Source organism: Neophocaena asiaeorientalis, unplaced genomic scaffold (genome assembly GCF_003031525.2).
Source record: "Neophocaena asiaeorientalis asiaeorientalis breed wild unplaced genomic scaffold, Neophocaena_asiaeorientalis_V1.1 scaffold67, whole genome shotgun sequence".
Classification (NCBI taxonomy): Eukaryota; Metazoa; Chordata; class Mammalia; order Artiodactyla; family Phocoenidae; genus Neophocaena; species Neophocaena asiaeorientalis.
Window position 1 is genome coordinate 1,626,521 of NW_020173731.1, and position 26,646 is coordinate 1,653,166.

General features: G+C 33.8%; 1 protein-coding gene across 3 annotated transcripts in view; it reads right to left on the reverse strand.

Annotated features, from left to right (window-relative positions):
• TPR (translocated promoter region, nuclear basket protein) overlaps window positions 1-26,646 on the reverse strand; it is a 61,645-nt gene that overhangs the window by 34,583 nt on the left and 416 nt on the right. For all 3 annotated transcript variants that reach the window (XM_024750984.1, XM_024750986.1, XM_024750985.1), the window contains 22 exons: window positions 26,288-26,596; window positions 24,668-24,772; window positions 22,670-22,743; window positions 21,014-21,110; window positions 19,810-19,913; window positions 19,311-19,475; window positions 13,698-13,790; window positions 13,177-13,257; window positions 13,009-13,096; window positions 12,136-12,276; window positions 11,637-11,728; window positions 11,006-11,203; window positions 8,777-8,884; window positions 7,522-7,748; window positions 6,691-6,854; window positions 6,115-6,248; window positions 5,878-6,026; window positions 4,695-4,857; window positions 3,266-3,400; window positions 2,614-2,754; window positions 1,482-1,647; window positions 284-450 (listed from right to left, as the gene is read on the reverse strand). In XM_024750984.1, the coding sequence (XP_024606752.1) occupies window positions 284-450; window positions 1,482-1,647; window positions 2,614-2,754; window positions 3,266-3,400; window positions 4,695-4,857; window positions 5,878-6,026; window positions 6,115-6,248; window positions 6,691-6,854; window positions 7,522-7,748; window positions 8,777-8,884; window positions 11,006-11,203; window positions 11,637-11,728; window positions 12,136-12,276; window positions 13,009-13,096; window positions 13,177-13,257; window positions 13,698-13,790; window positions 19,311-19,475; window positions 19,810-19,913; window positions 21,014-21,110; window positions 22,670-22,743; window positions 24,668-24,772; window positions 26,288-26,596 (3,101 nt within the window). Of the gene's footprint in view, window positions 1-283; window positions 451-1,481; window positions 1,648-2,613; window positions 2,755-3,265; window positions 3,401-4,694; window positions 4,858-5,877; window positions 6,027-6,114; window positions 6,249-6,690; window positions 6,855-7,521; window positions 7,749-8,776; window positions 8,885-11,005; window positions 11,204-11,636; window positions 11,729-12,135; window positions 12,277-13,008; window positions 13,097-13,176; window positions 13,258-13,697; window positions 13,791-19,310; window positions 19,476-19,809; window positions 19,914-21,013; window positions 21,111-22,669; window positions 22,744-24,667; window positions 24,773-26,287; window positions 26,597-26,646 lie in introns of those variants that run through there.

A 26,646-nucleotide genomic window follows, 5' to 3' on the forward strand; every position in this document is an offset into this window, starting at 1 on the left:
AAGTTATGCATACTCAAAAGACAAATAATCTCACCTACCTCCCACTCACATCAACATTTCATCTATACCTTTTCTACAGCAATACACTTTTCATGTTTCACAAATTTTGTGTGATCTTTTTGTTTGTTTTATTTGGCTTATTAGACTCAAGCACTCTTAAGAGGTAAGTGCAATGATGTCAGTCAAATCCATACTTTCACACAGTGCCTTACACATAGCAACAACCTAACTTAAAAAAAAAAGTTAATAAGTGCACGCAAACCGATTTCAAAATTGTATATACCTGTTTTTCCTTGTTGAGGGACTCTTCCAAACTAGTAACCATTGCACGATACTGTTCCACATTACTAGTGCTTGTTTTGAGTCTTTCCTTCAAGTCATTCACCTGCTCTTCTGCCTGCCTTAGCTGACTCAGAAGGTCATCCATATCTTCTTTGATGTTAGGCTGACCTAAAAGGTTTAACAGCTTTCTTAAAATGAACATTTTAAAAGATATTAGAGATGACTGTTATCAATCCTGACTGTGAAGTTAGGATTAAGGCTGAAATAAGTAGTTAACTACCTAAAAAGTATATTTCAACCCATACTGAATACCAAAATAAAAACAGGTTACTGTCAGTATGTTATTTCTTCAAAAGAACTTTGCTGTTACAAATATTTTTTTTAAAAAAAGATACTTAAAAAGAGAATACAAAATATTTCCACTAAACTGAGACAGTTACTTGCAGAAATTACCATTCTTAATTTATTTAAACGTTGTTTATTCCAAAACACTACACCTTAATCATTTAGTGCAATTTTCATTCTAAAATTCATGGAAAAGGAAGAAATTGCAGATTAGAAAGAATGTTTTCATACCATATGATAACAAGAAAGAAGTATTGGATAATTATATATATATATACTATATATATCACATATACACATATATACTTATGTTTTAAATTTCTCTTCTATTAAGAAATAAAACCATGTAGAAAATCTGGACACAATGGCTTTGCATTTGAAATAATGTATTGACAAAGAGAAGCAAAACCTAATGAGACAAATCTTTTACCTGCGGCTATCAATGAGCAAAGATTAGAAATGTTGCTCTAAAAGAGACCAAGCTAATCAATTATTTCTGTAAGTGAGCCATATCATTACAAATTCAACAAATAACCTCATCTCGAAAGGGAGAGTTAAAAATTCAAATATTAACCCTCCACAAGAGAAACATTCTTAAAGTATCAGTAAAATGGTTTCAATAATTGGAAAACTAAGAGCATATCTTGGTCAGCTGCCATATGTACAACTATTCTGAGTCTTCCAAGTCTGCAAATTTATTAATTTAAGTGGAAAACTGAGCTTTACTATAGGAACAATAAAGGTTTTTTGTTTTTTAAATCTTTTGCTAGTATCCACAAAGAATAGGCTATTTATCTACAGGATATGTTATAAACCTAAAGAGGTACTTTTTATCAGCCTACTTAATTATTTACCTTTACCAGTTCTCTGTGAGGACTGAGAAGCAAGCTGGACTTCCACATTACTGAGGTGCTGTTTCAATGTAGCAATTTCCTTTTGAGCATTTTTTAACAGTTCTTTTGTGTTAAGATGAAGATTAGTCTCAGTATCCAGCTGTCTCTTTGTATCTAAAAGTTGAACCTGTAAGAAAAAATACATTAACCCTACAAACACTTACCTTTAAGTTCTTAAGTAACTAGAGGTTCAAGTTATCTTTTTACAGAACTTTAACACTCTGGCTAAAACAGGGTAACAGAGATGAGATTTACCTCCCCATCTGAAACAACCAAAATCAAAAAAACAAACACCAACCAAAAAACCCCAGACAAAACACATTAGAACAACTGTGATACCTGAGTCAGGAAACAAAAGAGGTGAACCCTACAATTTCCCAGCTTATTGATTTAAGAGTGTGCAGGCTAAGGCATAGGGAAAGGGAAATGAGGCCCACAGGATTCCTGAATTGAGAACATAGAACTGAGAGTAGAAGAAGGCTAGTTTGAATTCATAAGACAGACTATCAGAGAGAAGAGAGCTGCACAGAGTACTGTGATTTGCACAGGATCCCTCTTGAATATTCAGCAAAATTGTGATCAGTGCATGCCTATGAAATTACCCTAGACAGGGTAAAGAATCTCCCAAAGAGACTGAATGAAGACTCTCTGGTGCTCAGAGAGAGTTATTAGGAATAAATAATGCCTGTTTCCAGCAGCCTGACTGCAAAAGCTCTTAATTCACTGGGCACTGGGACTAGTAGTCAGGAAGATACTGGCTTGGTAGCAGTGAATAATTAGTTCTAAACTGAGCACTGCTTTGGGCCTGCCTAATAAATCGTACAAAATATATTCAATAGAATCAAACTATTTTCAATGAACTTTACGGCATTCCAGAACAAAGCTCAAGATTTACAGAAATACAGAAATATCCAGCACCCAATAGGATAAAACCCAATCAAAAATTACTAAGCATACAAAAAGGCAAGAAAAACTTAAGAGTCTGTAAGAGATCTCTTCAAAACTATGCTTCAACATGAGATGACAGTTTACCTACACACCAGCTTAATTTTTAAACATAAACATTCTATAGAAATTTAGAACACAGACTCACATCTAGATTTCTAGTAAGTGTATGCCTTTGTTCCACCTCATTTTCCAACTTCTTCTTTAGATGGGATATCTCATGTTCCAGTTTTTCTATCTGGCTACTAAGCCTTTGTTTGGTTTCTGTTTCAGATCGTTCCAATATTCCCTAAGGTAAAAAAAGATTTTTGTTATACTTAAGAAAAAAGTAAACCCCCCCACCAAAAAGAAAACCCAAAGGCAATAGAAAATTATGGGAATACAACTCATTTCTACATGAAGAGGTTAATATCTAAAACATTTACCAAGAAGGTATTTTGACATTTTCCATCCTAAAACATCTATTTAATAGGGAAAATAAAAACCATATTACCAATGGACATTCAGATTTCTTGAAGTTTTAAAGACTATAAACCAAAGATTTAATCCTGTACACAATTAAACTGTACAGGACTCTAAATATAGACCTGAAGATTAAAACTGCCAATTGCATGGCTTCAGTCAGTTTTCTTTAAATGTTTTATTTAGAATATTGACGTCTTAATAAACTTCAAATTCAGTGATCATAATGCATGACGAAAATGACATGAATTTTCTCATTAAGAAACCTGAGAAAATACAATGTCAAAATTGTTCAAATATAACTTAATTTTTCTACATGTCCTTTTTCATTTGGTTACCTGAATTGTTTGCAGATTAGTTAGCAGCAAGTTTTGCCCTCTTTGTTCAGCCAACAAAGATTCTCTTTGCTGAGAAAGACGAACTTCTGACAATTTAAGCATTTCCTTTTCCTTTTTCAAATTTTCTGCTCTTACCTTGAGGCAAATACAAGTTAAAGAAAAAATATTGAAAAGCAATGTGTCAAATGTAATAACAGTTATAAAATTAAAATGATTCTTCATTACTACATATTTCTTAATGTTAGAAACTAACAGTAGAGACTATATCTCTTCACTATATAAGGAAATACAACTCTTAGTTTCATGTATTGAAATATGAAGCAAATATTGGAAATACTAATAGATCAAAGGAAAAAATCTTGCAATTACCACAAATACTTACACTATCTTTGCTCTAACAAATCAGACTTTAAAACAAATAAAAAAATCTAAAATGCCAGAGTGTAAGAGGCAAAACTGAAAAATTGTGCTATAGTCATACTGCATACTATTAAATTACGCAAGTTTAGAATCTAAGCTTGGTTTCTAAGTATCTGTTTGAAAGTGCTGACTGATCTATTTAAACTTTTTTTCCCCATAAAGACTCTGAGTTTCATGGGATATAGGAGGGTTCACTGAAAATCAATATCCTCAAATATTCATATTTTCAGGATGAGTCAAAAACTATCAATCATAAAACTTACTCCACCAGTTTGAAAAAGTGCTGCTGTCTAGTCTCCACAAAGGAGTGGGTACAAGACAAAAATGAAAGAATATAGCCAAGAGAATTAGAAAAGCTAGGTTTTAAGTCCCCACCAACCCATCTCTCATCATGGCCCCAAAACAGGCAAATTACTTAGCTTCTGCGTCTGTTTCTCGATAGGCCAAATGGGGGACAACTGTACCTAGTTCATAAGTAATGATTAAAAAGCTGTGAGAGACAATTTTATAAAAAGTAAAGCATTGTATGAAAATTTACCTTCAAAGAATTTAGAAGTTAGTTGAAAGTACTGTCAATTTCTGATTGACATTTATGTTCATCATTCATTTCATCAATTATATTTTATTCATTGAAATTCAGAAATATAATTCAATGCTAATGAAATTTTTATACTGTCCTTTATTAGAAATAAGAATGGATAAAATATTCACCCACTGCCTTTGTTGCAACTAGAGCAACAGTGACTTACAAATTTATTTTGAAATGGAAAATCTGTAAGACAATCTTAGTCTAGACAAACAAACTTCTTTCCCTCTCTAGTTTTATTAGAAACAATCACCCAACTAATCTGATGCACAAGTGGATGCCTGGAAACTATTTGATAAGGACATGTAATTCACAAACCTCAAATACCTACATTACACCAACCAGTAAAAGCAAAGTAATAATTAAAAAACAAGTGTCAAATGCAACTTATAACGCAAGTGAGATGCCGGAAATTGGTCTCACTTCTGCAACAGCTAGCTTTTCATTAGCTCCTCTCAAATCTTGTGTCATTGTGTTGATGATCTGTTCCTGCTTTTGAGTTGCTGCAGTGAGTTTCTGATTTCTCTCGTGTAGGGATGTTATTTCTCGACGATATCCTTCAACATTATCTTGTAGCATTTCATAACTTATATGAAAAAAAAAATTCCATAAGCAACTGAAGTACTATATCCCAGCTTAGTTCCTTGATTTTCACAAGAACTTAATTTTACATGATTAATAATATGAAAACAGTGGCTTGTGTAATAATGTAAAAATCTCCATTCTTTTTTCTAAATTCCACATTTAGCAGTCAAATTCAAATTCTAATTAAGCACAGTATTTCATGCTGAATTAACTTTTTAATCTTACTCATTTACAAGTATTCTAATCATATTCAAAATAATGCCATATAATGTTGATACACGAGACACCCATCACAATACAGTATGCAATTTAAGATATTCACTCATGGTTAGTGATGGATTTTTGCCAGTCCTTTTTTTCTCTCAAATTTTTCATGTTATTCTCTTATGTGCTTGAAAGCTTAGAAAATGGCTGGCTAGAGCTATCAACATAGGAAAAAAAAAGGTGCTTTTATTGGGATATCAAACTGTTGGAATGTACAGAAACAACTGCTTGTTATATACTTACAAAAACAGTTTGACCATGTAGTAAACAAAGAAATAAGTTTTTTCCTAACTTAATAAACTAACAAGTATTCAATGGCTCTGGTAATAACTATGGAATGAAATTTACCATTATTCCTTTGTTAAGTGACCAAGAAAGTGAATTTTCCCAAAATTAACTCGCTAGAGCCTGCTTCTCTTCTACCTAGACTAGAAAAGGCTGAATTTGCTCATAGTTCTCTTATCTCCTTACTTAAAATAATTAACTCCTATGGAAACAGTATCTTCTTTAATCTCAGGAAGGAAAAATAGCAACATTCCTTACATGAACTACTTCAACTTAACTAAATAACTACCTGGACTCCTTAGCAATATCCAGGATAATCATTAACCAAAAGTAAAAAATGAACCCCTGTACATCTCATCCTGGATCAGAATCCACCAAAAAAAAGTAACACTATTGCAAATTAACACTTGAATTTGATTCAACTGAAAACTAAGTATACCATTTAGACTTAATTTTTGAAAAGAAAATTTACCGTTTAGAAGCAAAATCTAGCTGGGTAGAAATTTTGGTATTTTGTGATCGCAAATCTGTGACTTGCTCCTGAAGTTTCTCAAGCTGCTCATTCTGCATTTTTTCATTATCTGCCTTTTCTTTTTTGTAGTTCTCAAAAATTTCCTGCAACTAAATATTGGAGAAATTATTAGAAGATGATAGTCCATGTTCTCAAAAAACCTGACCCAAGATAAAGCTGTAAAGGTGGGGTCTTTACCTGTTTAAGGGCAGCCTTGGCTTCTATAGCCTCTGCTGACTCAATTACAGGTACTGGAGTAGGAGTGGCAACAGTCTGTGATGTACTTGAACGTTTTTGAGTTGACACAAGAGAACTATCATCTAAGCTTGAAGCTTCAGAAACGTAAAAAGAATGATGTAACATTTCTTCACAAAATACGTCATTACCAAAAAACAAGCTGACTCATTTAAATGAAATCATAAGATTATAGAAATTATGAGACAAAGAACCTACTAAACAACTTATTAAAGTTATTTATGACTTCTAGTTAAAAAAGGTAATTTTTGCAGATTAAATGTCAAAACATAACCAGAATAAACACTGTAATTCATTGCCTCTCAGATGCATATTTTTCAACAATGATCAGCATTTTTCTTACCTAATATATTTTAGAATTGATGATGTGCTATGATCACTCATATATGGTAGTCAAATTTGAAGTTAGCACTGTTAAAGTAGATACTAGTTATATTGCAAAATCCATTCTCTAATATACATTTCAGAAATATTTCCCCCAAATACTTGGAAACTTTTAAGATACGTATAAAAACCTACCTTGTAAAGGAATGGTAACTCCTGTTGTCTGTGACAACAAAATACGGTACATATCACGCTGACGAACTATGGAATCAACAAGCTGCATTTGATGTCGCCGTGATTCACGGAGTTGTTCCAGTTCAGCGAGGGCGCTCTCAAGTTTGAGCTGAAGCTCAGTTATTCTGCAGGAAAAGAAATCAGTCTATTTCACAGGACTGAGATTGAGAGGCAGTCATAATTTCTATTGCAAATTGACTAAGCATTTTATCACCTATCATTAAGCACAGTATTTTCATCTCTCTTATCCTTTCTTTTTTCTGCTGCTATTTTAAGAATCACTTTTAAAACCCCCACCATATAGGACACAGACACTCACCAACGTCATCTGAAAAATTTGTTTGCAAAAATTAAACCAATTCCACTGAGTCCAAACTCCAGTCTTCTTACCTTCATAGCCATTCTTCCTCCTCTAGTACCAAAACCATTTTTTCCCCAAAAATTCTTTACTGTAATTCCTTAAATATCTTCTCCATGAAGCCTGGCCTGTTCCCTAAAATCTCGGCTGGGTCTCATACCCTACGCTCCCATGGATAGGCTCATCTATTACAGCACTAATCACACTGAACTAAAATTATCTATTTATTGATTTTATTATCTATTTTATCTATTATCAGTCTCATCCACAAACTGAGGTCCCTGAGAGTAGAATTTTTGTTTTTTTGGGTATTGTTGCTCAGCTGTTTTTTTTTTCTCCTAAATCACTATATTCCCAATATCCAGCACTGCTAGGGGCACACAAAAGGTTTCAATAAATGTTTGCTGAATAAACCAAAGTAGTCTATTGCTTACTTGGATGAAGTTGTTTCTTGTTCTTCTCTTTCTCTGGTTTCCCCAAGTTCCCGAAGGGCCACCAGGAGACGTTGATTTTGCTGTTGAAGCTCTTCAATGTTTCTGTAAGATACTAGGTGCTGTGATATTACTTCAGATGAACTACTTATATCAGCAGAGCTTACTTCCTCATCACGGATTACATGGTTACCCCTCGCTTCTTCAAGTTCCATTAGAAGCACTCTAATCTAAAAAAGGGTTTTAATATGTTATCAAATAGTATTAGCTTTGATTCTGGAAATGTTTAGAAGAAAAGTAAAAATTTTCAAATGACAATGTTACTTTATGAACACTGTCAACTTAGTATTAAATTATCTTGAAAAACAAAACATCAAGCTTAACATTTTAGATATTAAGGCCTAAATAAAGAAAATCTTCATGAAAAAGTTTATTTTTCATTTCTATGGACGTACATAATGAAAACTACTATTTTTTTAAAAAAGATTCCAGAAGCATGGTTCCATTTTTCTAAAACAAAGACCAAATAAAACACACAGAAATATATACTCATTTTGTGTGTGTGTGTGTGTGTGTGTGTGTGTGTGTGTGTGTGTGTGTGTGTGTGTGTATACTTGCGCTCGCATGCTTTTATATGTGTTATGTGGTGGGGCAGAAGGGGAGCATGGAAAATAGATGTTAATTTCATTCATGTGAAATTTTTATCTATGTTTGTGTGTACGTGTATATACCCACACACAAAAATTAGGGTAAAATATATGAACAAAACAGACCTACATTTCCAAACCTGTTCAGTTAAAAAAAAAAGTGGTAAGGTAATGCATTTATAGATGCATATACAAAATGCATGATTTTATTTTAGTAAAAACAAAGAATGTTTACATATGTTTACATATGCTCTTGTGTATCTGTACGTATAAGAAGACGTGAAAGAATACACCATTGGTGAAAGAATAACACCATTCTGTTAACTCTGGGACTTGGGCAGGGGGAAGAAAACTTTTATTTACCTTTGAATTACTTCATTTACTACAACCAGTACCTTCAATTTGAAAATTTATCAAACACGTAAGGAAAAGAAAAGGGGGAGCAGCTACGGGAAAACAATGACTAGGCTGCAATTCTGCTAGAGTGGTTTCTTAGTTGATGAGAATTTCATATGTGCTAGTTCTACCTTACATACCTGCAAACAGATTCAAACACTACTAGGCAGTCAGTTCAGGGAAAAAATACAGGAAAAGAAACAAAAAATTCTAACCTGTTGTGAAAGATCTTTTATTTGTACTTCCATTCTTTGATTGTCTCTTTCAAGCACAGATGAATGTTTATTGGCTTTATCTGTGTCCTCCTGCAATCGCTGAATCTCCTTTAAAATGAAAAGTCAAATGAAAATTGTTTTTCTTTCTAAGATCTATATAAATATTAGTTACACAAACAACAAAAATATACAGTGCTCAAATACCACAGTAATCAACTTATAAATAAAAAATACTCTACATAATATACTAGCCTCTAAAGAGAAATTTCTTAAAAATAGGAATACATGTATTTCTTAATCTCAAATATTGCTCATAATGTTCATCACTGTACGATAACGATGAGGAATTCCCAAGTTAACTGTGAACTACAATGTTACAGCCACACCAAATTCATAGTGTATTATCAAATGATATCAGAGAAATACTCTCAAAAGCTTCGTTACTAAGACAAAAACAAAGGACTGCATTACAATGATGATCATTATTATACTATCTGGAAATAAATGTTAAAAGTAAAAAATGTTGGGTAAGATGCATAAAAAACTTGGTTTTATTAAAAATGCATCAGGAATTAATTCTAAAGAAGCAGCAGCCAATGTAACAAGGCTGTTAAAAAAAGGAAAGAAATTACAGCATATTGCAGTGCTCTGTAAAGTTGAGCATCACAATATCATTAGGGATTTAGGGGCACAGTTTTGAGGAGCTTGATGTAAGCAAAAAATATCTTTGAAATCTTATGTTTTATCTCAAATTCATATAAAATTTGCTTCTTAATGTACTGTTTTCACATAATAATGTTTTACACACTATTCGAGTGAAAGATGGCTCATATTTTTCCTGGTGTTTAAAGTACCTCTGAGCACAGCGCCCTCAGGGAATATGGATAAACCAATTTCAGCTGACAAAATGAAGCAGGCAAATATTCATGAAAGATGGTAACGACACAAATCTACTAAGTTCAAACTGGGATAAATTAAGATGCCAAGGAAGGAAGTAATTTGGTTATAAAACTCTAAGAATCTAACAAATAAGCACCACAGAATCTAGACTGGACATGATGTATGTTATGGACAGAAGATTCAGCGATGAAAAACATACAGAAATTATCTTTAAAGTCTTCGGCAGTTATGAAAAAAGTCTGTATTTATTACTGTACCTGTATGTTAGTGATGAATTAACAAATCGGTTTTCCCCACAATGAACAGCTGCTATTATCTGATTTTTAAGCCCCTCTACTTTACTACCTCCTTCAGACAATAAGCTCCAAGCAAAATGCTCACTCTCAACAGTGAGAAAGTCAAGTAGATCCAAAGGACCTCGTTGTAAACCACATCAAAGGGGCAGAGGTGTGTCTAAAACCTAATATTCTGTCAAGGCAAGACTGCTAGACATCATTTGATTTAGGAGAAAGAGACCATTAGACACAATACACCCTGATTTAAACTGACATCTAAATTGTAATAACAACAGCAACAAAAGTTTAAGTTGAATTAAGGATACAATTTATTTATACAATATATTTATACTCTCAAAAAAATTTATCAGCTTAGATACAAGTTGATTTAACTGATTTTCCCCAATAAAACTTGCTTAATAAATCTTGAAGATTTCTCAGTAATAACAGTTGTATCCTAAAAACAACATTATCAGCATATAAATACTCTTTTTAAACCATTACCTATTAAAAAGGAATCTTAAGAGGTAAAGAATATTTACAAGCTTCTTTAGTACTTCTAATATGCAAAGGAACAGTAACAAAATAATGTATATAAAGATTTGCCAAATTGTGAAACGATATTTAAAAAAAGGAATTCTTTTCAATAAGTCAAACAATATTATCATTTCTAGACAGAATATCAGAATTGCCTGACAAAAAATGCCTATTGCTAAATTTAGAAAGGTTCTATTAACAGAGATTGTTATTTTAATCTGAAGCCCAGGGAGATCTGGCTATTTATCATCCACTAGAGAACCCTACAGAAATCATCCCAAATGTCTTAAAAAATGCTAAAGGTTTTCAATGTTAGCTGAATAAAGATAAAACATTTTGCAATTACAGATGTTTAATAATGTAATGACAAGTTTTAAAATATATAATTACCCTATCACTGAAAAAGTGGTTAGCCTTTTAACTTAAATTCTTTAATTCTAAGAAAGAACTACCCTATCTAGTAAATGGTTTCTCATATGTATTTTTTCTACAGTTAAAATTTAGGAATGGAACCAACCTTCATAGCTTGTTCAAGCTTAACAGATAAACTTGCCACAGCTTTCTGGGCACGTTCATACTCCTCACGTTGGCGTTTCAAAATTGGTGCTTTGGCTTCAACTTCTTTCACTATTTCATCTAGATACTTATTAATTCTTTTGTTCTCTAGTTTCTCCAAAAGCAGCTGATCCTGAGTTTCCACATAAGCATTATACAGCTGAAAGAAGAAGAGGGGTCATTTCAAACCTAAGCATAACAGATATATACAGTTTGTCTAGCTTCTTCATAAACATTCATTAGCAATTACACAAGATGGAAATGTTTACTGTATGTTACACAGAACCAGGAACCAAGAAAGCCTTTCCTGGGGACTTCCCTGGTGGCACACTGGTTAAGACTCCACGCTCCCAAAACAGGGGGCCCAGATTCGATCCCTGGTCCGGGGACCAAGAGTTTGCATGCCACAACTAAGGAGCCCATGAGGCACAACTAAAAACAAACAAACAAACAAAACAAAGTAAGAAAGCTTTCCCTAAAATGATCTGTTAATCACCAGGCAACTTTAAGAATAATTTTTCTGGGGCATAAGTGTCAGAGAGATGTGAACACTTTTGCTGAAGGCAAATAACAAGATTTAATACCATTTTTACCTCAGTTAGCTTCATGCCAGGTTTCACTATCTTAGCTACGGCTGCTGCAGTAGGAGACATGGCTGCAAGCTCTTCTTCAGACAAGATGGCCCCTGTGCCAACACACAGAAATCGAGTATATTTTTGTAAAATTTCAAAGTAAAGCCACTAATATTTCTTACAAGTAAAAGTGATACCTACTGTACATTACATATAAATTCCTATGAAGACTATATAAAATATGACAAGTAACACAATTCTAAAAACCATGCAGTAATTATAGTTAAAGCTATTCTGGAAATTGACACACAATTATGTGTGATCAAATGGTACTTATACCTAACAATACAATAAAGATACAGATAAAGTAATGCTGAACTAAAAATAAATAAATCGTAATGCTATAACTTAATGAGTTTCCTGCATCACAACAGGACAAACACTATTAGTGAAGTTAAGTGAGGACTATGTAGGGAAGTTCTAGTATTTCAAACCTTAATAAGCATCTATTAATCCATACCTTTACGTTTTGTGGCAGAAAGCAGGTCATTTGCATTCTCTAATTCCTTCTCTAATTTCCCTATTTTCTCAAGCATTTCTTTTTCCATTTGATCTTTAGATTCCTCTACTTCTAGAAGATGATCTTGTATTGCTTTATTGGCTAAAAACATTTTTAGAGACAGAATAATCAAGCACATAATTAAAATCTTTGAGTTACAGAATGTAACAGAATAGTCAGCAGACAATATTAAATTCTACAGAGGCTGTGGTTGACAGTTATTACCCACTGGAAGCTCTTGATGTACTTATAATTCCTGAGGTGTCCTGGCCTAGTCAATCTATTTCTCCTTTTGATGTCCCTTTTATAAGAGGGGAAAATAGGGGAACTCAAATTATAAAAAAAGTGGCTCTAAGTGTCTCTTTGGTTTTAATCTGATCTTAGATGTCTAGAACATAGGAAATGCCTGGAAAAGATCATACATAAATAACTTACATTAAAAAAAAGCAGGAATATATGAAATCAAAGACTTTAAAATACATTATAACTTAAAAAGTAAGGCTTATTTATGGATTAAGAGAGTACCCAAACTATAAACCTATATGTATTTATCAAAGGAAACGTTTCAATGGAAGAAAAATTTCCTATTACAAATCAGAATATATATACAAGGTTATCAAATGAAAGAAACAGAAAAATGTTAGCTACTTATATTTTCAAATATTTGCTGAAAATAGAATTTAAAATTTCTTGACCTAAGGATCTTTCTTCTATATCAAATTTTGTTCCTAATAAGGTATCTGACCTCCAAATCCAAAAATCTACAGAAGGGTAAAGAAAACAGTACCTTCTATCTAAAAACAAAATAATCTTCCCATAATTGGAAAGTCTTACCTTCTCCAGCTTCCTTCAAAAGTTTGTGTAATTCATCCACTGCTCGGGTCAGTTCATTGCTCTTTGCCTCTGAATCATCAGCAGCACTCTAAAATTTAATCTTAAAAAAGTTACCCAACATCCAATAATGCAACATTAGGACACTAAAGCATATGGTACGGTACCTACCTTGTAAAGATTAGAGAGCTTTATGTGAGCATTTAATTCATTGTGGAATTTCTCTTCCATACTGGCCTGCTGTTCCTTGGCCTGAGGGGAAAAAAAAAGCCAACACCAAAAACCAAATTAGAACAGTCTGATTTGAACTGAATTTAGAATGCTTATCAAATGCCAAGATAAAAAATTCAGTTTTGAAAGTAAAGAGATGAAGACTAAAACACTAAAATTAAAATCAGTTGTCATTATTATAGAGATAAATTATCTTAAGGATAAAATGTTAATGATATTTTTATCTTAAAGTAGGATATTTAAATGTCATTAAAATTAACCATACTCATTTTTAGACAGTACTTTGGATATAGTATGTAACTGATTCTAGCAATTTTAGCCTAGTTACATCATATGAAAATGCCCTGGCCATTTTGTGGTGCCAGGAATGGTTCAAAATATGAAATCATTTTATAAATCAATAGCTTCCTAAGTGTTACAATATTTTTGTAAAAGAGACATTTTAAACTGGTCAACTACACCTCTTTCAGTTTGGTCAACAGATCCTCTACATGCTTTTGAAGATTCTCATTTGATGTTTTCAAGCCATTCATCTGTTCTTCCATTCTAGAAACCTAGAAACAAAGAAGTAGAGTTGGTTGGGGGGAAGGATGTTGTATTAATTGAAATTGATTTGGTATAAAGTTTAGCTGCCAAGTACCAGGACTGAGTGAGCCAGAGACCCCTAATCAGCTGCTACTTTAACCCTGTCCTGTCTGGGTGGGGAACAGATGCCCACAGGCGACCTACACACAGAGGTGGGTCCAAATCCAAAGCTGAACCCCAGGAGCTGTGCAAACAAAGAAAAGAAAGGGAAATTTCTCCCAGCAGCCTCAGGAGCAGCGGATTAAAGCTCCACAATCAACTTGATGTACCCTGCATCTGTGGAATACCTGAATGGACAACGAATCATCCCAAAATTGAGGCAGTGGACATTGAGAGTAATTGTAGACTTGGGGTTTGCTTTCTGCATCTAATTTGTTTCTGATTTTATGTTTATCTTAGTTTAATATTTAGAACTTATTATCATTGGTAGATTTGTTTACTGATTTGGTTGCTCTCTCCCTTTTTTTTTTGTATATATATATTTTTCCTTTTTCTCTTTTTGTGAGTGTGTGTGTATATGCTTCTTTTGTGATTCTGTCTGTATAGCTTTGCTTTTGCCATTTATCCTAGGGTTCTGTCTATTTTCTTTCTTTTTTTTGTATAGTTTTTAGCACTTGTTATCATTGGTGGATTTGTTTATTGGTTTCATTGCTCTCTAATTTTCTTTCTTTCTTTTTTTTGTATAGTTTTTAGCACTTGTTATCATTGGTGGATTTGTTTATTGGTTTCATTGCTCTCTTCTTTCTTTCCTTTTTCATTTTTTACTTTCAATATTTTTTTGTTATTTATCTTAATAACTTAATTTAATTAATTTATTTTTCTTTGTTTCTTCCTTTCTTTTTTTTTCTCCCTTTTCTTCTGAGCTGTGTGGATGACAGGGTCTTGGTGCTCTGGCCGGGTGTCAAGCATGAGCCTCTGAAGTGGGAGAACCAAGTTCAGAACATTGGTCCACCAGAGACCTCCCGGCCCCACGTAATATCAAATGGTGAAAGCTCTCCCAGAGATCTCCATCTCAATGCTAAGACCCAACTCCACTCAACAACCAGCAAGCTCCAGTGCTGGACACCCCATGCCAAACAACTAGTAAGAAAGGAACACAATGCCACCCATTAGCAGAGAGGCTGACTAAAATCATAATAAGCTCACAGACACCCCAAAACATACCACCAGATGTAGTCCTGCTCACCAGAAAGACAAGATCCAGCCTCATCCACCAGAACACAGACACCAGTCCACTCCACCAGGAAGCCCACACAACCTAAAGAACCAACTTTACGCACTAGGGGCAGACACGGAAAACAACAGGAATTACAAACCTGCAGCCTGCGAAAAGGATACCACAAACACAGTAAGTTAAGCAAAATGAGAAGACAGAGAAACACAGGGTAGATGAAGGAGCAAGCAAAACCCACCAGACCAAACAAATGAAGAGGAAATAGGCAGTCTACCTGAAAAAGAATTCACAGTAATGTTAGTAAAGATGATCCAAAATCTTGGAAATAGAATGAAGAAAATACAAGAAACGTTTCACAAGGACCAAGAAGAACTAAAGAGCAAACAATGATGAACAACACAATAAATGAAATTTAAAATTCTCTATAAGGAATCAATAGCAGAATAACTGAGGCTGAAGAACAGATAAGTGACCTGGAAGATAAAATAGAGCATATAACCACTGCAGAGCAGAATAAAGAAAACAATGAAAAGAACCGAGGACAGTCTCAGAGACCTATGGGACAACATGAAATTCACCAACATTCAAATTATAGGGGTCCCAGAAGAAGAAGAGATAAAGAAAGGGACTGAGAAAATATTTAAAGAGATGATAGTTGAAAACTGCCCTAACATGGGAAAGGAAATATTGAATAAACTCCAGGAAGACAGAGTCCCATAAAGGATAAATCCAAAGAGAATCACGCCAAGACACATACTAATCAAACTATCAAAAACTAAATACAAAGAAAAAATATTAAAAGCAGCAAGGGAAAAGCAACAAATAACATACAAGGGAATCTCCATAAGGTTAACAGCTGATTTCTCAGCAGAAACTCTGCAAACCAAAAGGTGTGGCAGGACCTATTTAAAGTGACGAATCGGAAAAGACTACAACCAAGATTACCCTACCCAGCAAGGATCTCATTCAGATTCAACGGAGAAATTAAAACCTTTACAGACAAGAAAAAGCTAAGAGAATTCAGCACCACCAAACCAGCTTTACAACAAATGCTAAAGGAACTTCTATAGGCAGGAAACACAAAAGAAGAAGACCTACAATAATAAACCCAAAACAATTAAGAAAATGGTAACAGAAACATACATATCAATAATTACCTTAAATGTAAATGGATTAAATGCTCCAACCATAAGACAGAGACTGGCTGAATGGATACAGAAACAAGACCAGTATATATGCTGTCTGCAAGAGACCCACTTCAGACCTAGGGACACATACAGACTGAAAGTGAGGGGATGGAAAAAGATATTCCACGCAAATGGAAATCAAAAGAAAGTGGGAGTAGCAATTCCAATATCACACAAAATAGACTTTAAAATAAAGCCTATTATAGGAGACATAGAAGGGTACTACATAATGATGAAGGGATCAACCCAAGAAGAAGATATAACAATTGTAAATATTTATGCACCCAACATAGGAACACGTACATACATAAGGCAAATGCTAACAGCCATAGAAGGGGAAATTGACAGTAACAGAATCATAGTAGGGGACATTAACACCCCACTTTCACCAATGGACAGATCATCTAAGATGAAAATAAATAAGGAAACACAAGCTTTAAATGATACATTAAATAAGATGGACTTATTGATATTTATAGGACATTCCATCCAAAAACAACAGAATACACTTTCTTCTCAAGTGCTCATGGAACTTTCTCCAGGATAGATCATATATTTGGTCACAAAGCAAGCCTTGGTAAATTTAAGAAAACTGAAATCATATCAAGTATCTTTTCCAACCACATGCTATGAGACTACGTATCAATTATAGAAAAAAAATCTGTTAAAAATACAAACACATGGAGGCTAAACAATACACTGCTAAATAACTAAGAGATCACTGAGGAAATCAAAAAATACCTAGAAACAAATGACAATGAAAACATGATGACCCAAAACCTATGGCATGCAGCAAAAGCAGTTGTTAGAGGGAAGTTTATAGCAATACAATCCTACCTCAAGAAACAAGAAACATCTCAAATAAACAACCTAACCTTGCACCAAAAGCAATTAGAGAAAGAAGAACAAAACAATGCCGAAGTGAGCAGAAGGAAAGAAATCATAAAGATCAGATCAGAAATAAATGAAAAAGAAATGAAGGAAATGATAGGAAAGATCAATAAAACTAAACTCTGGTTCTTTGAGAAGATAAACAAAATTGATAACCATTAGCCAGACTCATCAAGATAAAAAGGGAGAAAACTCAAATCAATAGAATCAGAAATGAAAAAGGAGAAGTAACAACCGAAACTGCAGAAATACAATGGATCATGAGAGATTATTATAAGCAACTATATGCCAATAAAATGCACAATCTGGAAGAAATAGAAAAATTCTTAGAAAAGCATAACCTTCTGAGCCTGAACTAGGAAGAAACAGAAAATATGAACAGACCAATCACAAGCACTGAAATTGAAACTGTGATTAAAAATCTTCCAGCAAACAAAAGCCCAGGACCAGATAACTTCACAGGTGAATTCTATCAAACATTTAGAGAAGAGCTAACACCTATCCTTCTCAAACTCTTCCAAAATACAGCAGTGGGAGGAACACTACCAAACTTATTCTACGAGGCCGTCATCACCCTGATGTCAAAACCAGACAAAAATGTCACAAAAAAAGAAAACTACAGGCCAACATCACTGATGAACATAGACGTAAAAATCCTCAACAAAACACTAGTAAACAGAATGCAACAGCACATTAAAAGGATCATACACCATGATCAAGCCGGGTTTATTCCAGGAATGCAAGGATTCTTCAATTACGTAAATCAATCAATATGATACACCACATTAACAAACTGAAGGAGAAAAGCCATATGATCATCTAACTAGATGCAGAAAAAGCTTTCAACAAAATTAACACCCATTTATGATTAAAAAAACCTCCAAAAAGCAGGCAGAGAGGGAACTTACCTCAATAAAATAAAGGCCATATATGAGAAACCCACAGCCAACATCATCCTCAATGGTGAAAAACTGAAACCATTTCCACTAAGATCAGGAACAAGCAAGGCTGCCCACTCTCACCACTATTATTCAACATAGTTTTGGAAGTTTTAGCCAAATACATAGAGAATCTTAAAGGTGCTAGCAGAAAACTACTAGAGCTAACCAATGAATCTGGTAAATTAGCAGAATACAAAATTAATGCAAAGAAATCTCTTGCATTCCTATGCTAATGATGAAAACTCTGCAAGAGAAATTAAGGAAACATTCCCATTTACCGTTGCAACAAAAACAATAAAATACCTAGGAATAAACATACGTAAGGAGACAAAAGACCTGTATGCAGCAAACTATAAGACAACAATGAAAGAAATTAAAGATGATACAAACAGATGTAGAGATATATCATGTTCTTGGACTGGAAGAATCAACACTGTGAAAATGACAATACTACCCAAAGCAATCTACAGATTCAATGCAATCCCTATCAAACTACCAGTGGCATTTTTCACAGAACTAGAAGTTTAGCTGTCAAGTAAAAGCAAAATAATCCCCCACACCCAAAAAAGCATTTTGCATAAAATATGAATGTTTAAGAAAATGAAAAATAGCTCACAGAACAACATGTTTAGTTTTAGCTCAGAGAAACTCACCACCACTTCTTAAACATGTGTCTTAGGAAGGACACACCATAAGACAGTAGATAGTATGAAAATTCATCCAAGGATATGTAAGTTCTTTATTTAAATGCAAGTCAGAAAGAGAAAACAAATATCGTATATTAACGCATACATGTGGAATCTAGAAAAATAGTACCGATGAACCTATTTCCAGGGCAGGAATGTAGAGAATGGATGTGTGGACACAGTGGGGGAAGCAGAGGGTGGATGAACTGGGAGATTAGGTTTGACATAAATACACTACCATGTGTAAAAAAGAGAGCTAGTGGCAACCTGCTGTATAGCTCAGGGAACTCAGCTCAGTGCTCTGTGATAATCTAGATGGGTGGGATGGGGGGTGGGAGGGAGGTCCAAGAGGAAGGGGATATATGTATACATATAGCTGATTCACTTCATTGTACAGTAGAAACTAACACAGCATTGTAAATCAATTATAATCTGATAAAAAAAATGTAACTGGTTAATTTCCTAGGCCAAATATTTATGAGTTATGTCCTTCACATTGACCCCTAATCTTACAATATATTTAATTTGGTACTCCACTGAATAAATTTGTATAAGCTGGCACACAAATGTAAACTGTAACTAACATAAAGATACAATTTTACTAAATTACCTCCTCTTTTTTGTTTTCAAGATTACATTTAAGCTCAAGAATTTCATTTCCTTTATCTCTTCCAAGAGCCAGAAGTTCATCAGTTTTGGTCTTCAACTCTGTATTCAGCCAAGTATTCTGATTATGTAACAACTCCTTTTCTTGCTCCAAGCGTTTTTCTCGATACTAAGGAAATCCAAGAAAAGAAGGTTTACAGTTAAATATAATATATGGTTATTCAAAAGATTTTGTGTATAGCTAAGGTACACAAGCAGAACTTTTACAACAGAAATAAGTATTTGCATGGACTCTTAACAGAAAAGAGAATCAGGTAAGAACAATATGAAACAAACATCATATAAGCAAAACAGTTCAATTAAAATTGTCTTAAAACTTAATTCCCTGATATTAAAAAATATAGCTTTTAATTCATTTATAGATAACTTGCTTATATTTAAAATTTAATTTAGGTGAGTTTTAATCAAAAGTTGTATTCTGTGCATTAGAAATTGTTTCTCACCTTAACAGAAACATCAGAAGCTTGAAGTTCATCCAATTTTAACTGAAGCTCACCCTTTGTTGCATTGCTTTCTTTAAGTTTTTCACTTAGACGTTTAACATCCTCTAGAAAGGTCAGAAAAGAATGTGAAAATGACTAATGAATGGTCAGAGGAACCAAACATCAAAAATGCATCTCTAGGAATACAAACATTTATATAAGTAGTTCTCAACTCTTCTATTTTAACTTGTTTCTGCCATACTTAATCACAAACTTAATTTTAACAAATAGATGATGAAGTCAAATTCATGCATCCAACCAAGCATGTAAATTATACTGGTTATCTTATTTTAAATGCAGTATCTAAAGCTAAATATACAACATTAATTCCCTCATATTAACCAAAAGTCTATTAAAATGTCACAAATTAGCCATTTCTTAAGTTAAAAAGCAATGGTACATATTAAAACCTTACACTCAAAACAGCAGGAATATACATACTTAATTATTTTTGTATTCCTTACATGAAGGTTTTTATGAAAAAATTTAATTTTACCCATTAGCTGATCAAAATCATCAACAAATACTTTGAATTAATTTTTCTGAGAATAGTTACTAATTGACTATTATTGTACAGTAACATAAGTATTTGAAAATTCTTCCTTCAGTAGAAATAAAAATTCTGAAAAATCTTATAAAAAGGAACCAAAGGGAACTGGATACCATTAAACTGCTTAAGAGTCATATTCACTTGAATACATCAACTGTATTACATATTATATTCTATGTCTAAATATCTTATATTCTTGCTTCCTAATTCTTTCAGCCTGTGCTTTTAAATATGGGCTCTCCTTTTTGGTTCTTATATTGAATGCTTGTGGACAGCTTATACCAGCAAGTGTGTCTGTATCAAAAGGAGTTCAGCTTCTACAACTGAACATCTGAACAGTTTCCAATTTGATACTATAAATAATATTGTAGTACATAAACCTTGGTCCAAATTCCTTCAGATGTTTCTCATTTGTGTACTTGTCTATAGACACCTCTTTAAGGGCTCAGAATGATCTAGAGATAAATGAGTAGGAGAAACAACAGGATATTTCTCTGAACTCTATTCTGAGCTATGACAAACACCAGCTAATAGAAATGGACTGGGGATTAAATCTTAGCACTGTTAGAAGAGAAAGGAAAGAGTGAAGTTAGAGACTAAGGTCCTTTTTCATACCTGTTAAATATTCAAGTTCTTGAGATAGTCTCTCATTGGTTCTAATTAAGTCTCTTTTCTCAGCTTCTAATTCTTCCTTTGTCCTTGTAAACTGGCTCTGTCATATAAAGGAGTAAGCATAAAACATTTAAATAAGAAAATCAAGTTGATCAAATATATAGAAATGAACATGGAATTGGCACCTTAGTTAACATTAGCAGTGGTTTAAAAATGGTTGGTTTTCTTACTTATGGCTTATACATAAAAATGTTTAAAAACTACCCATAATCTCAACACTTCTGTTCATATTTTGGGTTTTTAAAAATTATTCTTCCTAGACTCACAAAATTTCCCATGCCGCTTTTTAATCACTTGAAAGTGTCATATAATTATATAATTACTTCAATAAGCCTTTATAAGAAACTTAATTTACTTCTAATTTTCGCTGTTATAAAATAAAACTTTAATGAATATCACTGCACCTTGGCTCAAATTATTTCTCAAGAAAGATCCCCAGAAACAGAATTATTTAAAACTCTTAATATATTTTGTCAAATTGTTTTGCAGCAAGACAATGGCAATTTATAGGCTCTTCTTGAAGTCATAATTGCCAATGTGAAGCCACTTATGCCAGAAGTGAAGATTATGCTTAAAAAAAAAAAAAAAAAAAAAAAAAAAAGGAGAAACAAAAAAATCAGTGTTAACATGGGGAGGTGAAAAATAAATACATTGTTGCATTATCTGCATTTTTCTGATTACAAGTGAAGTAGAATAATATTTCATATTGCTATTGGCTATTTGTACAGCTTCCTGTCTGGTTTTAAAAACCTTTGCCCATTTCCCCCTTTGAATAATTTTTCTTATAATTTGAAAGTAGTCATGTATTAAGGATATATATAGTCATATTTTTATTGAGAAAATACTTTCTATGATTTATTTGCTTTTTAATTCTTTTCATGTAGAAAATTTTAAATTTCTATTGGATCAAGTCTATCACTCTTTCCCACTATAAGTATCTTCCATATATCAAATATTTTTTAACCTCAAATCAAACGCAAATTTTTAAAAAGCAATGGCAAGAGTCTAAAGGTCTATCTGATCAAAGAATCATTGGGTATGACCACTTTATTAAACAAACTGGCCTGCAATCCTTGTAATCATATTCAATCTGTTATTCTTAATCACTACTCTAAGGAAATGATTACCAATGTGGATTCACACATATCCCCAACTGTATCACAATACTTGAAATAATGCCTAGGCAATAGTAAGCATTAAATAGATAATTTCTAAAAGAATGGAAGGAAGATAGGTAGGTAAGTGGGTGGATAGACAGCCAGATGGATCTTTGAATATCTACCCTACTTACAGATTTATGGCACTTATAATGCAAAAAATTTTTTTTAAATCATGACTTAAGAGCTACCCAGCTAAAAGCAAGTGTTTTTTTATATCAAGAACTTACATATTCTAATAAGTAAAAGGAATATCTAATCAATCATTAAAACATACAATCCTATTAAGGAATTTATGTATATACATTTTTGTTAGTAGCTTCTCCTAACTGAACATATTTCATCTTCCCCCTGACTAAATAACCAATAAGCACAATCAGAATAGAAAACTTCCTCAAGTATCAGGTTTACAATTAGCTTTATTCACAGGAATAACTTTTACCTGAATGGCAATACTGCGATCCTGAGCCACTTCAAGTTCTTTGTTTTTCTCAGTTAGCACCTTCAGTTGACTGTCTGGATAAAAGGAATTTTATGAACACACGTACATAAGCTTAAAATTTGCGATGACAGTTTGTATTCAATGGCCACCCACACACGTTTTGAAATTAAGAAACTGATTTCAGAAAGGTAGAGCTGCACAACACTGCGTTCCAAATTCGTGAGTACAACCCAAATTTACTGTATTTCTAGTACAAAGTTTTAAATATGCTATCCTGTCTTCAAAATCATATTTGTGATCATTTTAGCCAACATTTTTAGGAAAAAGTATTTGCAATTACCAATTTCCTTATTTTTCAATGACATCTTCTAAATCAATCATAAAAAAGTGAATTAATTGTATTTGCAAATTCAAAAATTAAGTGGAAAAAGACAAAATCAAGAGATAAATAATAACATTTAAATGTATACAGAGTATACATTTCAAACATGAAATGCATACAGAGTAAATCACAATAATGGATAACTAATTCAGCTGGTTTACCACGCTAAAAAGAGCTATGCTTGATACTGAATTTTCAGTCCCACAATCTCTACTCATAATGGGCTATCTCCCCTAAAGTTTCTCTTCTAAACATATTCCAATAATTAGGAAGATTATACTTTCTGAAACTTTCTTCCACTGAAACACGTCTATGTTATGTGCTGGTAATTTAATGAACAAATACATTATTATTACTTCCAAGTTAAACAATTCGTTTATTAAAAGAAAAACAAAAAACCTGCTAAATTTGTCCAAATTTTCTATGTCATTTTAATGTTATTTACTGCTTCCAAACTAAAAAAATATAAAAATATAAACTGTAAACCCCAGGAAGGCATGTCTATCTAGGTTTATCCCCATCTTCTCCTCCCTCTCCCTTTTCCAGATCTCATAAAAGAAGCTGGGATCACAGTCATTTTCTTGAAATTTTTTAGCACTATTGCTCTACAAACCTTTTTTTTTATGCCAAGACAAAACTGTGTACAGGTGATAAATCAGATGTAGCTACTCAAGTATTCATACCCTCATTACACATGTATACATACCATCATATGTATACATCACATGTTTTAAAAATGAGATGTGCCAAAATTAGTTGAAAAGTGTTTCGACTCAAACATACAGCCGATGGGCATGGACTTGGTTAAGAAAGAAGACTAATGTTTCAGCCATTCTCTTAATTATTAGCTTCTTGCATTCCCAATGAAATTAAAATCCAGCTATACCTAATAACAAATATTATGCCCATACTCTATAAAGATCTTCCTGACATTCGCTTTTTTCTCTGTAAACAAGGCACAAAAAACACATCATCCTCCCAAGAAATGTCAGGACCTTTAAGATCTTGTGTACTTTCTAGAACTTAATGATGTAAGAAAATTAATTAAGAAGCAAAATAGCTGTTCATCTTTCAATTGAATTAGGCCTTAAAGAGGAAATTACATCCTGAGGTTCATAAGTAGTTATAAATATCATAACAAGAGTTAAAACATGAATATAATAATGGAACTAATAGGCTTTAATTTTTCAACAACATAAAAATAATTAAGTCACTCTCTTTACTTTTTCAGTTGGATAATGCTTTAGCCTTTTCAAAATGCTTTCATATATACCTCATTTGACCTGTACAGCTGTTTAAGTAGATAGACAAGTGGCTCTAGCCATTTTATAAACAATAATCAAACACTGTTATGATTTACATATGACATAAGAGTTTTTAATAGCAGTCAGAATTAGAACACATGCCTCCTGACTATTAAGCCCTGGACTCTTTCAAAGTCTTTACCACTGAATGAAAAAAAATCACACTGAAAGAAAAAAACATGATATTACCAGAAATGAAAACAAGGACAATCAGTATTTTGATATACAGTAAATAAATGTTTCCAAAGCATACAAAGGAGTATCTGAAGACCTCAATACTCTAATATTAGAAAGATATAATTAAATACTTACTGAGCTTCTCCAGCTCAAGCCGCAAGCTTTGGCACTCTCGGGTTTCATTCACAAGTCTCTCCTGACTGTGGGACAGCCTCTTCTCTATCTCAAAGTACTGTTGTTCTACAGATGATCAGAGGAAAAAAAAAAAAAAAATCAAATATACATTTACACACTGTCGACACTGCTACTTATTTTTGATAACCCTGATTTTAAAATTTAAGACATAGTATTGGGACCCACACTCCAAATAAGAGAGAATTTGAGTAAAGATAAATAGATTGAATACAGAAAAGGACTTTAATCCAACATTTCCAACTGACATATGTAAAATGACAAAAGAAAATAAGGCCTGAGAAGGTTTTAACAAATTATTTTTCTGCCTATTCCACAAGATTATGAAATTCTTCAAGGCAGGCAACATGTCTCATTTATCATAGTATTTTCCCCACACATCAGTAGACTTCTTAGCATAAAGCAGACCAAAAAAATATATTTATTAAATGGAGAAAAAATTATTTAGGTTAAAAACTACTTTGCTTTAAAAAGGTTTGTCTTAAAATAGCCAAAATAATGCCTGAACATATAAAATTACTAAATTTATGTAAAAATAAACATGTTAACTTTCCAAGGGAAGCGACTGATAGTGTCCTGTTCAACACATTAGAAGCACATAGAAGACGCTCAATATTTATTGTGTAAATTAACACATAGAATGCAGTGCACTATATTCAGTGTTGGGATTCAGAGAATTAATTTTCAACATCAATTCTGCTTAGTAATTTTATTTATTTTTTTAAAATGAAAACTTCTTCAGAATTTTCAATCCACTTAGCAAAAACCAGTTACCAATCCCGCACCGCCCGCCCCCCCCCCCAAATAACCAAGACACACAACCTGGTAAACCAGGACACACAACAGATGATTTGTATTTTACTAATGATAATTACTATGCTCTTAATATTTCTTCAATGATATTCAAGTCACCATTGTGAGGAACTTTCTTATTTGAGGGTCTACTACAGGTATTTATAAGGTCTTAATATATTTTCTATCAAAGGCCAACTTTTAGAAAGAAGTCGTATATATTAAACATTTACTGCACGTGCACTGTGTTTCCAGCGCTGCCTTATGCATCTACTCGTTCTTGTGAACACAAAACGGACCAGAGCGAGACAGACTCAGAACAAGTGCAGGAAGTTATCATTAAAGACATAGGCCTTTGAAGGCAGACGACTAGAAGAGCAGAAATTACTATCATTTAACGTGCAACATACAGACAGGGTACTCTAGGCTTAGAAGCGTTAGGAGTCGCAGACCCCTAGTCCGGTGTAAACAGACCCAAATCTTCACAATTTCTGTTTGCCAGACAACGTTAGGCGTCCCTAAATGAGACCACCCTAATTACAAAGAAAACAGGAACTCAATGTGGATTCACATTTTAAAAACAAACAAACAGGCTCCTTCGTATCAAACTGTGAGGGAAGCAGTTACGAGAAGGCCTATGGTGCCCACGGAGCCGAAGAAGCGATGCTAGCTAGCAGTGAAGCCGTGGATGGTGCGAGCTTGCAAGGGGAGGAGACCAGCCATCGCTGGGGTCGCGTCCAGAAACAAGGGCGCGAAGAGCGTCGCACTTACCGCTCTCCACCTTAAATTTCTCGTGCCGCCCCTTGAGGCCATCGATCTCGGACTGCTGGTCAGCAAGGAACTTCTCAAGTTTGTTCTGGACCGACTTGGGCAGCTTGTTCAGTTCCGTGCGCTCCAGGACTTGCTGCAACACCGCCGCCATGTCGATCGGGCCGGGGACCGTGGCGGCAGCGGCCGACGGAGCAGAAACGGAGAAGAAAGGCGAAGACGAAGAGGACCCAGAAGCCTGGGCTGCCGCCTCTGCCACCTCGCTCGGTGTCTCGCGCGCGCCCGCCCGACGGAGACTCAAGCGGCGGGACCCTGGGAAATCGAGTCCCGCGTTAAGTGGTGCACCACACGCGCCGCAGCGC